Below are 15,935 nucleotides of genomic sequence, written 5' to 3'. Positions count from 1 at the left end.
AAGAGGCTTTCCTTTCTCCACTGTATGTTTTTGGCTCTTTTGTAGAAAATTAATTGCCCATATGAACATGGGTTTACTCCTGGACTCTCAATTCTGTTCCATTGGTCTGTGTGTCTGTTTTTCTGCCAATACCATGCCATTTTGATTACTGTCACTTTGTAGTGTAATATGAAGTTGGGCAGAGTGTTGCCTCCACCCTCATTCTCTTTTCTCAGGATGGCTTTGGCAATTCGGGGTCTTGTGTGCTTCCATATAAATTTGATGAATTTTTGTTCTCTTTCTTTAAAAAATGCTAATGGAATTTTGATGAGGATTGCATTAAACCTGTGTAACACTTTAGATAATAAGGTCATTTTAACTATGTTGATTCTTCCAATACGAGAATGCCAAATATCTTTCCATTTCTTTGTATCATCTTCAATTTCCTTTAATAGGGTCTTTAATAGTTTTCATTATAAAGGAACTTCACATGTTTCATTAAATTTATTCCTAGGTATTTATTCTTTTTGTTGCAATTGCAAAAGGAATTATTTTTTCCACTACCTTTTCTGACAATTCATTACTACAATGTAAAAACACTATGGATTTTTGAATGTTGATTCTCTATCCAGAAATTTTCTGTATCTGTGTTCAAAAGAGATATCAGTCTGTAGTTTTCTCTTTGTGTGTTATCTTTAACAGGTTTTGGTATCAGGGTCCTATTGGCCTCATAAAATGAGTAAGGAAGTATTGCCTCCTCTTCAATCTTTAGGAAAATCTGAGGAGAATAGGTATTAAATCTTCTTTGAATGTTTGGTAGAATTCACTGGTGAAGCTATCTGGTCCTGGACTTTTACTTTTTAAAAAGTTTTTCATGATAGTTTCAATTTTCATACTGCTGATCACTTTATTTATATTTTCCAGTTCTTCTTGATCTAGTTTGTATCTTTCTACATACTTGTCTATTTCTTCTCCATTATTAAATTTGGTGTCATGTGCTTTTTCATAGTATTCTTGGATGATCCTTTGTATTTCTGTAGTGTCTGTCATAATTTCTCCTTTTTCACCCCTAATTTTGTTTATTTGTATCCTTTCTCTTTTTTCTTTAGTGATCCTAGCCAGGGGTTTGTTAATATTATTAAACTTCTTGAAGATCCTAAATCACCAAAGCCATCCTGAAAAAAAAGAATAATGCTGGAGGCATTATTCTGCCAACTGCAAATTATACTATAAAGTGAGAATGTATGGTATTGTCAAAATGGCATGGTATTGGCAGAAAAACAGACACACAGACCAATGGAACAGAATTGAGAGTCCAGGAGTAAACCCATGTTCATATGGGCAATTAATTTTCTACAAAAGAGCCAAAAACATACAGTGGAGAAAGGAAAGCCTCTTCCATAAATGATGCTAGGAAAACTGGAAAGCCATCTACAAAAGAATGAAACTAAATTGTTGTCTATCACCACACACTAACATTAACTCAAAATGGATTAAGGACCTGAATATGAGACATGAAACAATAAATGCATAGAAGAAAACATAGGAAATAAAGTCAGGGACCTTGGACTTAAAGAGGATTTTATGAATTTGACCTCAAACACAAGAGAAGTAAAAGCAAAAATAAATGAAAGGGACTAAATCAAACTATAAAGCTTCTGCACAGCAAAAGAATCCATCAACAAAGTAAAGAGACAACCATTTGAAGTGGAAAATATATTTGCAAGCAATGCCTCCAATAAGGGCCTAATATCCAAAATATAAAAAGAACTCATACAACTCAATAACAACAACAAAAACAAAAACAAAAAATCCAATTAAAAATGGGCAGAAGATCAAACAGACACTTCTCCCAGGAAGACATACAAATGGCCAACAAACCTATGAAAAGATGCTCCACATCACTAGCTATTAGGGAAATGCAAATCAAAACCACAGTGAGATACCATCTCACACCTGTTGAAATAGCTGTTATCAACAGGGCAATTAAGTAATAACAAGTGTTGGAGAGGATGTGGAGAAAAAGGAGCCCTCATACACTGTTGGTAGAACTGCAAATTGGTACAGCCACTGTGAAAAACAGTTTTCTCAAACAACTAAGAATTGACCTACCACGTGATCTAGCAATCCCTCTATGCAGTATTTACCTCAAAGACTTGAAAACCCATATCCGAAAAGAGATATTGTGCACCGATGTTCATAACAGAATTACTCATGGTGGCCAGGACATGGAAGGCTCTGAAGAGTCCTACAATAGAGTATTGGATAAAGAAGGTGTGGTACATATATATGATGGAATATTAGCCATAAGGAGAGATCAAATACTGCCATGTAACAATATGGATGGATCTTAGCATATAACTATGCTAAGTGAAATAAGCTGAAATAAGCTAGATAGAAAATGTGAAAACCACATGATATCACTTATTTGTGGGATTTAAATTAAAAGCAACAAGCAAACAGGACAAACAAATACTCATGGACATGGTCAATAGACCAGTGATTATCAGTGGGTAGCAGGGAAAGGGGAGGGGGAAGGAAGTTGGGGTCAAATAGGTGGTGATAGAAAGAAATCAAACTATGGGCAGTGAACACACAATGCTGTGTGTGTGTGTGTGTGTGTGTATGTGTGTGTGTGTGTGTAAACGTGTATATATATATATATACACACACACATGTGCCTTACTGTTGAATTGCACACCTGAAACTAACTGGATTTCATTAACCAAAGTCACTATAATAATTTTTTTTAAAAGCCTATAACAAAAGACAAGGAAGAACCCGGTAATTCCACTTCTAGGTATTTACCCAAAGAAATCCAAAACATTACTTCAAAGGGACATATGCACCCCTCTGTTTTGTAGCATTATTTGCAATAGCGAAGATATGGAGATAAGCTGGGTGTATATCAATGGACGGATGCATAAAGAAGAGGTGGTAATATATAAAATGAGATGTTACTCAGACATAAAAGAATTAAATCTTTACATCTACAACATGGATTGACCTAGAGGATATTGTGCCAAGTGGAGTAAGTCAGACAGAGACAAATACATGTCATATGTGGAATCTAGAGAATAAATTCCACAAACAAACAACAGAAATAAGCTCATAGATAAGAGAGCATATTGATGGTTGTTAGATTGGGATTTGGGGGGATGGGTAGAGGATATTAAAAGGTACAAATTTGTAGTTACAGAATAGTCATGGGTATGTAGAGTACAGCATGGGGAAAATAGTCAGTAGTATTGTAATAACTATGTATGGTGTCAAATGAGTACTGGATTTATTGTGACGATCTCTTCATAAGTTATGTAAATGTCTAATTGCTGTGTTTTATACCTGAAATTAATATATTAGATGTCAACTATAATTGAAAAAATAAAATATAAAAAGAGTAGTATGAAGGAGATCTTCGTGGTGATAGAACAGTTCTTTATCTTGATTGTGATGATGGTTACAAAAATCTGTGTGATAAAATGGCAGAGAACTACACACACACACACACACACACACACACACACACACACACACAGAAGTACATGTAAAATAGTGAGATCTGAATAGTGAAATTCATCACTTTGAATATTTCTTTCCAAGCCCTCTGGCCTGCAAAGTTTCTGTTGAGAAATTCTTTTGAGGAATTCCCTTGTAGGTAACTAACTGCTTTTCTTTTGCTGTTTTTAATATTCTCTCTTTGTTTTTAACCTTTGGCATTTTAATTATGATGTGTGTTGCTGTGGCCCTCTTTGGGTTCATCTTGTTCAGGACTGTCTGTCCTTCTTGAGCTTGTACATCTATTACCTTTGCCACATTTGGGAAGTTTTCCATCATTATTTCTTGAAATAGATTTTCAATTCCTTATTCTCTCTCCTCTCCTTCTGGTATCCTTCTGTTGGTACACTTGATGCTGTCCCAGGGGCCCCTTAAACTATCCTAATTTTATAATTCATTTTTCTTGTTGCTATTTTGAATGGGTGTTTTTTGCTATCTTATCTTCTAAATCACTGATTAGATCCTCTACTTCACAGAATATACTGTTAATTCCTCCTAAGGTATTCTTCATTTCTGACTGGTTCTTTTTTGTTTTCTATCTCTTTGTTAAAATTCTCGCTGAGTTTCTCCACTCTTCCCCTAAGTTGATTGAGCATCCTTATAACCTGTGTTTGAACTCTGCATTAGGTAGATTGCTTGTCTCCATTTTGTTTAGTTCCTTTTCAAGGTTTTGTTCTATTCTTTTGTTTGGAATATGTTTCTTTGTCTTCCCATTTTTGCTGTCTACTTGTATTTGTTTCTATATATTAGGTAGGACTGCTATGTCTCTCAGTCTTAGTAGAGTGGTCTTGTGTGGTAGATGTGCTGTAGGGCCCAGTGGCACAGTCTTTCCTGGTGACCTGAATTGAGTGCCTCAGGTATGTCCCTTGTATGTTGCATGTATGCCATCTTGTTGTAGTTGAGCCTTGGTTGCTGCTTGCACATCAATGGAAGGTATTGACTCTTGAGTTGATTAGTTGTGAAGACTGGCTGGTAACTACGGTGGAGGAGAAATTGTGCAGGGCTGACTATTTGGATTTGCTTTAGCAGGGATCTAGTGCCTGTCTAGTCTGCCCTTTGGGTGTGTCATGCTCAGATGCAGCCCCAGGTGGTGCTCTTGCTCAGACTGAAGCTGGCCATCAGGTGTGCTGGCCCCTGGGCCTCCTCGGAGGGGCCACAGCCTGTGCCTTGACCAGAACCACCTGGCATGTGGCCCCAAGCAATATGCAGATGGCCACTACCCATGCTGGGCTTGGATTGCCTCAATAGGCCAAGCCATGAACTGAGGCTGGCTGCCACTAGTTCCAGGCCTGAGGCTGCCCACCAAGACGTACGAGGTTTGCTGAGGCCAGATGCTACTTGTTTGGGTTTTGTGAACCTTTGAAAGATTTTAGGAAAGTTCACAGCATGAGACAGATAAGACAGGTTGTTTGTATGGAAAATCCTCTGGAAGTGGATTGAGTAGGCCCGTAAGTTGGGAGGGGCAGTGTCTCAGAATCATCCAGGGGGGTGACCAGAATTATCCAGGTTGATGAAGACTCAGATGTGGCAGCCAACTATATCTGCATGACGGGAAGAGGGAGGGTTCAACATAGGAACAGCGGCCTTCTCCCACACTTCTGTTTGGGAGAAAGCTGCCCATCCAGCTTTTGCCCTGAAATCAAACAATTCAGTTCCTCCACCTATGTGCCTGGTGCCTTTTGAGCTGCTGTAGGTAAGTCCATGCACTGGCACTTTAAGAAGAATGCCCAGGACCTCCACAGCTTTCCACTCCACTCAGTCACAATTTCCCTTATTTTCACATCTAGATTTTGTGGGGCCTTCTCTTCTCACCACTGAAACCTGGGCTGGGGAGCCCTGTGTGGGACTGGGACCCTTCACTCCTCTGGGGGCACCTCCACAGCCAAGACATCTTTCCCAATTTTTAAGCACCACGTGTGGGTGTGGGACCAGCACAATCTGCATCTCTGCCCCTCCTACCAGTCTCAAGGTGGCTTCTTCTATGTGTCTTTAGTTGTAGGACTTCTGTTCAGCTAGACTTCAGGTGATTTTCAGTGATAATTGTTTTGTAGTTTAGTTGTAATTTTGATGTGGTCCTGAGAGGAGGCAAGCACAGCATCTACCTTGTCCTCCGTCTTGACTGGAATCTCTTCTTTTATAACTATTATCAATTATAACTGCACATTCAATTTTGGTTTTTCTCAATACACCGAAAACTGGGTGAAGGGAGGGACCACACCTTACTTAATGTCTTATTCTTTTTGCCTAGCACAGAATATGTGCCCAATAAATATTTGTTGAACTTGATTTCTTGGTAGTCCCAGTGCTAAGTTTTTTTACATACATTTTTATTTAACCTTCCTGACAACCTTATGATGTATTATTATTCCCATTTGAAGATTAAGAAACTGAGGCACCAAGGGGGTAAGTAAATTGTCCAAGGTAAACACAGCTGGAAAATGAGGAGATCAAATTCTCTGCTCTTGAAGAGTTCAGAACAAGCAGAGGGTGCCCATGGCAACTTTAGGTTCCTGAAACAGCAGCTTTTCTCTGCAATTCTCAGGTTCTAGCTTTGAGGCTTCCTAGAAGTGACTAGAAAGAGAAATCACCTACCTGAGCTGGAGAAGTGGGCTTGTACCACCGACGTCCCTGGGAAGAGCATGGAGGTAACAGTAGCTGAAGAGAAATGGTCTGGAGTAAGAATGGGAACTCTGAGTGTAGCATGAATGACTGTGCATCTTCCCTGTCCAGCCCAAACCATTAATGCGGAAGAGGTGAGTGAGACTATCAGGTGTTCTGGCTTCCTCCACTGCCAAGGCCCTGGGTAGGGAATCAGTTGCTATCCACAAGGGGATCTGAGCATGTCATCAGGGCCCTAAGTACTCACCACTGGGGTTGGTAACTGGGGTCTGATGTGTATAACCTGCAATGAGAAAAGGAGACAGTACTAGGGTGCAAGCAGGGACAGGATGTCCAAGATACAGGATGAAGAACACAAGCCCCTACCACAAATTGAGACTTTATATCTACACAGTTCAATAGTTATGATTCAGGAGCAACTATATATTGTTCCTAAAGGGCTGAGAAATCTAAGACTCAGTTCCTGTCTTCATGGGCTTACAATTTATTTGGAAAGTTAACTATATCAACATTTCTAGAACATGAGTTTGATAACTGTGCCTCTTAAGATCTAGAAGGGATTTTGAGATATTGGCAGGGAGACAGATGAATAGCTAGACTCTTGAATCCTCATTACCTTTATTTTAGCCAGAGGGTTATTGTCATTCATCTGTCTGGAGGAAGGCTTTTGTGCCTCAGACAGGTAAAAAAAATCACTTCCCTGGAATGCTGAGATGCGAAAGAAAATGATTTGCAACTGGAGAGTCTATGGGCATCTTTGAGTAACTAAGGGAGATTGCTCAGGAAATAGGATGGGTCCTGTGGCAAAATAGAAAGCATGCATTCCCTCTGGAAGGCAGATTCTCAGTTTCAACTTATGGTTACAAAAAGGATGCTCACCATTAACATAGAGGCTATCCTTATCCAGGGTGAAGAAGCCCAGCTGAGTGACACCATGGGTATGATGGCTCAACTCCCAGTACAGCTGCTCTCTGTCTAGCCTAGGACCCATGTGGTCAGGACGGTATGTGCACACAGAATCAATTCCAGTGGTTGTTCCATTTTTCTCAGGCCTGGGCAGAGGGGAGACAGGGATGAAGAGGTGAGGACTCCAGGGTGGGGGCCAGAGAAGCAGGAAGACTGGTGGGCAGGCTGCAAGGGGCTTGATGCTCAGGAAGGGTTAGAAATGAATAGAATAGCCAAGGTCCCTGAACACAGAGGATATAGCATCTCAAAATGATGATATTTGTGCTAAACTTTAAAATGATAATCATAACAAGGCAACACACATCTTAACAAGAAAGCATTATAGAGGGGGTGGAAGAAAAGCAACTGGGAATTGGACAAGGAAAAAGAAAAAGAAAAACAATGTCAGACTGCTTAAATCCAAGCTCTGCTACTTAATTGCCAGGTTACTCTGGGTAAGTCTTTCAACCTCTCTGTGGCTCATTGTTTTTAGCACTTAGTACTAGTAAGTGCTCAATAAAAGGAAGCCATTTCGTTAGGTTTTAAGAGGGCTAACATTCTTGGTATGAATGGACTTTTCAATGATTGAGCTTTTTAAAGGCAACACTGAGGCCAAGCAGCCAGCCTAGGCTGGGAGTATGGGGCTGTGTGGTATCCCAGAGCCTAGGGATGGGGCTGTGTGGTATCCCAGGGCCAGAAAAATCTCAGGGCCAGTGGAAAGGGCAAGACAATAGCTTCATAATGGAAAGAAAATGATGAGAGTATCTTTGGAGATATGGGCATTCCATCCTTAGACAAAAGGTCAGTGATTGGGAAATATCACACGAGAGGTATGGTAACCCAAGTGCACATATGGGAGTTCCCACATTCTGGAGTTATTCTCAGTACCTGGGTCTAGGAAAGATTGTGAACAATTTACTGCATGTTCTCCAGGTGTTAAGTTCTTTACTAAGTATATTTCATTTTAATCCTTACTGTGCTCACACAAATGGCCACAAATTATTCACTTTAATCATAAACGGAGTCCATTTCCCCATCTCTTAAATATGGGCATGGCCACATGACTGGCTAATAGACATTAGCAAGTGAGATGCAAGCAGAGGCTTAGAAAACATTTGTGCATTCGAGTTTGTCATTTCTTGCTACTCTTAGAACTCTGAGCATGTGAATTAGCCCACACTAGCCTGCTGGAGAATGAAAGGAGGTGAAGGAGAACTTAGATGTTTCAGCCAGCAGCTGACTGCAGACATGAATGAGCCTAATTTGAGATTGGCTGAGCCAACCTAGGCAGGGGAATCTCCCAGAAGAATTCAGCTCAAATCACCATCCAGCAGAATTATGGGCTAAATTTGTTAGAAAAGCAAATTTAGACACTCTAATTGATAGATAAGGCAGCTAAAGCACAGAGATGTTAAGTGACTTGTCAGAGTCACACAGCCTTGAAATAAGGAAACTAGGATTTGAACGTAGGAATGTCAGATGCCAAATAAATCTGTATAACAACTGTGCTTTATTGCTCAATAATTTTTCTGGAGGTGGGCAGACAGCTCAAGTCCACCTCTGATTGGTCAGGATTTGGTTATTGTTGGGAGGTAGTAGGAAAAGTGAGAGCTTGCTAGGTATTGTAATAGCAATTATTAGCCAAAATATGACAAAAGCAAAAGAGAGAATTGTGTATCCTCTAGAGCAAAATTTCTCAACCTTGGAACAATGGACATTTTGGATCAAAAAATTCTTGGCCCTAGGAAACTGTCTCGTGCCTTGTAGGACATTTAACAGCATCTCTGACCTCATTCACTATAGGCCACTAGCAACCCCCACCCTTGAGTCGTGGCAGCACCAGGATGGGGGGCATGGCATAGAAAATGCAGTTAGCATTAATGTAATGGCTATGTGGAGAGCCAGAGGAGAGAAAGGGCAATTAGGGCGGGGTGGGGGGGTGTCATTTTATGAACTATATAAAATAAATGTCTAACCAATGTACTATATACCTGAAACTAATAATAAAAAAAAAATTTTTAAATGTCTCCAGACATTGTGAAATATCCCCTGGGAGTGGAATCACTCCTAATTGAAAACTACTGCTTTATTGTAATAAAGCTTACATGAGTGACAAATTGGCTTCTTGATGAGTTCTAAAGAAAGATCTTTCTAAAAAGTTCGACCTCATCTCCTGGGAAGGAAAGACTAAGAGAATTCTCTATTTTTGATCAGGGAAACAATGAGAGACAGAATGGAAGCTAGTGGCCAGTTATTTTTGGGATAATGGGCTCAGCATGTTAGGGTACAGCTCATGATCAGCCCCCCTCCTCACATTACCTACTCTGATGTTCTCACCTGAGCAAGGTCAATCTGCAGCCAAAATAGAGGGGCCCGATACTGCTGTTCTGGAACAAAGGTTTGAGCTGGGAATGAAAGAGAGGAAGGTAAGCAGATGGGCCAAGGAACAAGGCAGAACAAAAGTAGTCATTGGAGGGTGAACATTGGAGGCGTTCTCACCAATCGATTCAAGATTTTCTCTGTGGTATTGAATATCTCAGAACCCAGGTTACCCATGCCCTCTGTGTAGCGCAGGCTGGTAATGGTAAAGTTGAGGGTAAAGGGCACCAGAGAAGGGTTCATTCCTGTAGTGGGAAAGGAAAAGAGGGGTCAGTTATGATCTATAGCTGGGATGACTGTAGGTGGCGAGTCTTAGGTTGTCACTTTAGCCTCATTGTCTAGCCAAGCAGGCCAAATATGCCCCACTTGTGTAACCTTTGCATCCAGCCAGACTTAGAATTAGAAAGGAAGGGGACCTCCATACTAGATGGATGATTTTAGCAGAAAAAAAAAATGCTCAATTCTTTTCAGGCTAATATATCTAAAGATAAGCAACTTGTGGACATTTTGGTGGAAGAGAAGCAAAGTCACTCTGCTGCCCCCCAGGGCAGAGATTTCCCATAATCTTCTGACTTTACCACAAGAGAGTGGGCAACTGCTGAGTGGTCAAGGCTGTCCTATAAAAATTACCCCTGCCTCAGCTTTATTAATCATTTTGCAGAGTGGACTTTAGATGGAGTGACCACATCTCCTGGTTTTCCCTGAACAGTCATGTGGCCGTCATATAAATACTAATTCAATGGCCCCTTCCTTTCTCAAAAGGTCTCCACTACAGAAAAAAAAACACAAAACTGTATGGTAACCTAGGGCCTAGAGTATGAAGAAAAAAAGGCCAGAGGCTTGAGCTGGGCAATTTACCCTTTACAAATCTCATCTGTGGAGTGGCAATAGTGTGCTCACTTTTGTACTGAGTACTTTACCTGCAACATTTCATCTCACCCTCACCACAATCCTGAGAGATAACTATTACCAGTTCTATTTTATATATGAGGAAACTGAGGCTTAGAAAAAGTAAATTGTACCCAAATCTCACAGAGAAATAGCACAACTACTATGCCTTTTGGCTCAAAAATAGATACATTTTTATTTGTATGCCCATGTTCACAGCAGCACTGTTTACAATAGCCAAAATGTGGAAGCAAACCAAGGGTCCATTGACAGATGAGTGGATAAACAAAGAACATATTCATACAATGGAACATTATTTATCCTTAAAAAGGAAGGAAATTCTGACACATGCTAAAACATGGATGAAACTTGAAGCACAACAAAAAACAAATACCGTATGATTCCACAGTATTATATGAGGTCCCTAGAGCATAAGATTTATAGAGACAGGAAGTAGAACGGTGGTCGTCAGGAACTGGAGGGAGGAGAAATGGAGATATATTTTTTAATGGGCATAGAGTTTTAGTTTAACAAGATTAAAAGGTTCTGGAGACTGGTTGCACAATATGGAAATACTTAATACTATTAAACTGTACACTTAAAAATGGTAAACTTTATGTTATGTATATTTTACCACTATTTAAAAAAATTTTAATTTATATTTTAAACAAATGATATACATAAAAAAGAGAGTTTTACTCTTTTTTTCATTCTTTTAAAATAAACGTATTGAAGGCAAGTGCTAGTTATAGAGTTGTGTGTGAGGGAATGAGGGCATAGATAGATAAATTTATGATAGAAATCTCATACTTCTGACAAAATAGAACTAAAAAATGGGGCTCCTGTGGGTCATAAAAGAGAAAGCTTACTCTCTGCTAAAATGAACAAAAGTAAAAATAACATTCCCAAGAGGATAACAGGACCCAGGGTATATAATAATATAACTCACAATGTCAAGATGCTATCCAAAATTATTCAACTTACAAAGAACTGGGGGGAAAACATAAACCCAACTGTCAAGGGAAATACAATTAGCAGATGCAAACTCCAAGACAAAGTAAATGTTAGAATTAGCAGGCATAGACTTTTAAGCCACTATTATAACTATGTTCCATGAGGTAAAAGGAAATACACTTGAAATAAATGTGAAGATAGATGTTCTCAACAGAAACAGGAAAACTATTTTTAAAAAATCAAAGGAAAGTTGTAAAACTGAAAAATACAGTATCTGGGATAAAATTCTACTTATAGGTAGGATAGAGACAATAGAGAAAATGTTCGGTGATTTTAAAGATAGATTAATGGGAATTATTAAATCTGAAGAATAAAGAGAAAAAAGATTGATTTAAAAAAATGAACAGATGGAGAAGATGAGGAGAAAAAGGAACCCTCAGACACTACTGGTGGGACTGAAAATTGGTACAGCCACTGTGGAAAACAGTATGGAGGTTCCTCAAAAAACTAAGAGTTGACTACCTTATGATCCAGCAATCCCTCTACTGAGTATTTACCCCAACGACTTGAAAACCCATATCCGAAAAGATATTTGCACACTGATGTTCATAGCAGCATTATTCTCAGTGGCCAGAACATGGAAGCAACCGAAGTACCCTATGATAGATGATTGGCTAAAGAAGCTGTGGTACATATATACAATGGAATATTACTTAGCCATAAGAAGAGATGAAATATAGCCATTTGTGACAACATGAAAGGACCTCGAGATAATCATGCTAAGAAAAATAAGCCAGACAGAAAAAGTTGAAAATCACATGATACCACTTATATGTGAGATATAAACCTAAAAACAACAAATGAGGAGGACAAACAGAGACTCATGGACATGGACTATAGACTAGTAGTTACCAGATGGTAGGAAATGGGTGAGGAGGGGGAAAGTAGATGGGGTAAAGAGAGTCAAATATAGGGGGAAGGAAGAGGGTGAAGTGCATAAAGGGGATCAAATATATGGTAGCCAAAGTAAACTGGACTTTGGGTGGTAAACACACAATAGAATATGCAGATGCCAAACTATAATGTATGTACACCTGAAAATTATATAATTGTATTAACCAATGTTACCTCAATAGACTTAATTTTAAAAAATGAACAGAGCTCAGGGACTCATGGGACACTATCATTTCATTGGAAGACCAGAATGAGAGAGACTAATGCAGAAAAGAAGTTGAAGAAATAGTGGCTGAAACTTCCTCGAATTTCTGAAAAACCTACATCTTTCAGATTCAGAAGCTTAGAAAATCCCAAACAGTATAAACTCAAAGAAAACTGTGCTTTAACACATCATAATCAAACTTCTGAAAAATGAAGATTAAGAACAAATCTTGAATGCATCCAGAGAAAAAATGATATCAATCATTGAATGACTTGGTCTATAGCACATGGCACATACTTAAAAGCCTACGAGGGCTAAGTATGTTACATAAATGGTTGAGCTGATCAAAAGGGTAGAGCAATGAGGATATGGAGAATGTGCATGCTGTTTAAAGCATGCCATGATGTATAAAATACAGATGGCCCAAAGGCAGAATTCAAATTATAAGACACTGGTTTGTAGCCTATAACTTCAGACACACAGTAGGATTAAGGGTCAGGAATGCCCAGTCTAGGTTCTGGCATAAGCATGAAAAATATCCATCCATACACTCAATTTTTAAAATAAATCTTAAGGGCTGAGGTAAGACAGGTTTCATGACATAAATCAAGACCCTGTACCACATTCCTGGAAACTTGGATACCCTCAGACCCACCTATGGGCAAGACAAGAGACAGGACAAGAATCAAATTCATGACTAAGATTCTGAATGACTCTTGATGTTCAAAGAGAATCCACAAACATGGATGTATAGATACATTCCTCCATTCATTCAATCTTTAAATATTAATTGCTGACTAGATACTCATCTTCAAGGTGACAAATACATAAAAGAAATGGTCATGGTATTATGATAGAGAAATGAGGTATGTATTCAGAAGTGCCACTTTATATAAGGTGGTCTGGGAAAGGCTTTCAGAGAAGGTGATGACTGAGCTGAGATTCAAAAGACAATAAGGTGCGAGGAGTAGCCAGTCTTCAGGAAGGGCTAGTATAAAGGTCAGACAGAGGTCAGGACACTGCAAGAACAGCCAAATGTCTGATGTGGTCAAAGTTTACCAAGTGATAGACAGAGTGAGGGGACAGGCTGAGGCTGGGGGATTAATAACGACCAGAACATAAAGAGGCAAAATTGTGTAGGTCCCAGAGAGCAGGTTCCTTCCTACCTGTAGAGCTGATGTTAGGGGCCAGAGATATGGAAGATTCTGGAGAGAATGTAGAAGTCACTGGAGCTGAGGAAAAAAATAAAAATATTGGAAAAATAATTGAGTCTCATCCTGAAGGAATAAGGTGCAGAAACTGTTGATTGGAATTTGGGCTTCTGTCTTGACTCAGAGTAAGACCTCAGGAGGGTTGGAAGTTGCAGTGAGGCTGAAGCTGGACATTTTGGAGGGGACATTAACAGCTTCTCTCCTGAAGAATGCACTCTGGGGAATAAGGGTCCACTGGGCATTGAAGTTTCAGTTTTGAATACTCACTGCTGGTGGTGGGGAAGTACTGATGATTATAACCTGCAAGTAAGGAGAAAATAGTAAAGAAGTACTGTTAGAATGGGTAAGATTTAAGGATGGGAAGATCTAGAAAGGAAATTCATTAACAAACTTTCTGAGATTCATAAGTGAACAATAATGGCTACATTTTATTCAGTGCCTTATCTGAAAATAATGAACATCATCACCACTATTATAGCTGAAATAAAAATACATTAATAGCTGCCCCTATTTATTGGGAATGTACCATGTACCAGAAATAATGCCGAACACATTACAAGAGTAAATGGAAAACACTTATGAACAAATATGTGTTCCAATTTTTACCCATGTTCTCTCAATCTACAGAGATAATTTTATCTTTGTTTTCTCAGCTTTCCTCTCTTCACAAAATTTTATGATAGTATGATTTTATTTTTCTAGCTTAGTTTCTATTTCTTGTGATGCATAATATACAAAATTGTGGCAGGTTAAGAGTGGTATACGGAGGTAAAAGTGTACTGAGACAGAGAAAAGATAATGTACATGTGGTTAGGAATATTAGGAAAAACTTGGAGATGAGGTGGGGGGGGGAGAGAGAGAGAGAGAGAGAGAGAGAGAGAGAGAGAGAGAGAGAGAGAGAGAGAGAGAAAGAGAGAGAGAGAGAGAGAGAGAGAGTCAGAGTCTAACGCCATGCCACCCTGAACAAGCCCGATCCCATCTGATCTCGGAAGCTAAGCAGGGTTGGGCCTGGTTATTCCTTAGATAAGAGAACACCTAGGAAGATCAGGTGTGGTAGGCATAAAAAAATAAAATATAAGGGATTGTAAGATGACAATGTCCTTGCAATCTGTGAGGTCAATCAAGGGTTGCCTCACCTAAAAAACAATAAATAAAAAATAAATAAATAATAAAGAGAGAGAGAGAGAAAAAATAAAAGAGAGAGACTTGGAGGTCAGGTGGATGGTACAAAACTTGGAGCCTGAAAGAAACTGGGGAAAAGAGAATTTTTCATGAGTGTTTCACTGGATCATGGATTGCATCTCCTTCAATGCCCTGTGAGAGATGCAAGTAAGACGACCCAGAATAGCCCTGAGATTTACTTGGGTTAGTGCTGAATTGGTCTAATTTGATTGCCAGGACAATCTTTCTTGCTATGTATTTTTATTCCATTCTATAAAGGAGACATTAGAGAGGTTGTATGTCTTGTCTATCATTACACAAAACAGAGATTGTCACTCACCAATTCACATACTATTAACCACTGCTTTAAGTTAGCCCCAATCCTGGAGTTAAATCTCCTATGGACACAGAGTATGATGTGCTATTGTTAATGCAAATACATATTTCAAACCATATGTAAAGGGGATATTCAAGCATAGAGGGTAAATAATCAAGCACTAGGCTAGATTATCATTAACGCCCCTTCCTATCCTAAGTTTAAGGCTTTTTTTATCTGGGTGGTCTGCAGTGTTACCTTGCAGTTAGGAACTTGGAGTTTAGATTCAATCTTGGGTTTGAGTCTTGACTGCAATAATGCATAATGGCTGGATTATCTCAGGCAAATGACTTCTTATCTGAATGTGTGTGACAGCTCTCTAAAAATGAGTGTTATAACTCACAGAATTTGGAGTAAGATTAATAGGAGATAACATAAATAAAGATGTCATCACAACTCCTGGCACATAATAACCTTTTTTAAAAATTTTATTTTATTATTAGTTTCAAGTATACAGTACATTGGTTAGACATTTATATAATTTATATAACAATCACCCTAATTGTTCTTTTTTTTTTCCTCTGGCTCTCTACCTAGCCATTACATTAATGATAACTGTATTCCCTATGCTGCATTCCCCATCCCCATGACCATCTATCAACTACTAATTCAGATAAAGAAAGATAAATACCATATGATTTCACTTATATGTGAAATCTAAGAAACAAAAAGAACAGACTAATCAAAAAGAGACTCACGAACATAGAGG

The 15,935-nt window shown here is 39.0% G+C and overlaps 1 protein-coding gene and 1 pseudogene across 1 annotated transcript in view; one reads left to right on the top strand and one right to left on the bottom strand.

Moving 5' to 3' along the window:
- Positions 1–15,935, bottom strand: part of MUC16 (mucin 16, cell surface associated) — an 87,363-nt gene that overhangs the window by 65,380 nt on the left and 6,048 nt on the right. Inside the window, 7 exon segments of the mRNA XM_036233804.1 lie at positions 6,127–6,189; positions 6,401–6,436; positions 7,033–7,205; positions 9,436–9,503; positions 9,598–9,722; positions 13,645–13,710; positions 13,957–13,989. Of these exon segments, the coding sequence (XP_036089697.1) occupies positions 6,127–6,189; positions 6,401–6,436; positions 7,033–7,205; positions 9,436–9,503; positions 9,598–9,722; positions 13,645–13,710; positions 13,957–13,989 (564 nt within the window).
- LOC118612709 lies at positions 14,631–14,749 on the top strand (annotated as a pseudogene).

The sequence above is a fragment of the Rousettus aegyptiacus genome, unplaced genomic scaffold (assembly GCF_014176215.1).
Source record: "Rousettus aegyptiacus isolate mRouAeg1 unplaced genomic scaffold, mRouAeg1.p scaffold_m13_p_16, whole genome shotgun sequence".
NCBI lineage: Eukaryota > Metazoa > Chordata > Mammalia > Chiroptera > Pteropodidae > Rousettus > Rousettus aegyptiacus.
The sequence above is the reverse complement of the archived record's forward strand: the minus strand, read 5'-3'. Positions and strand labels throughout refer to the sequence as shown.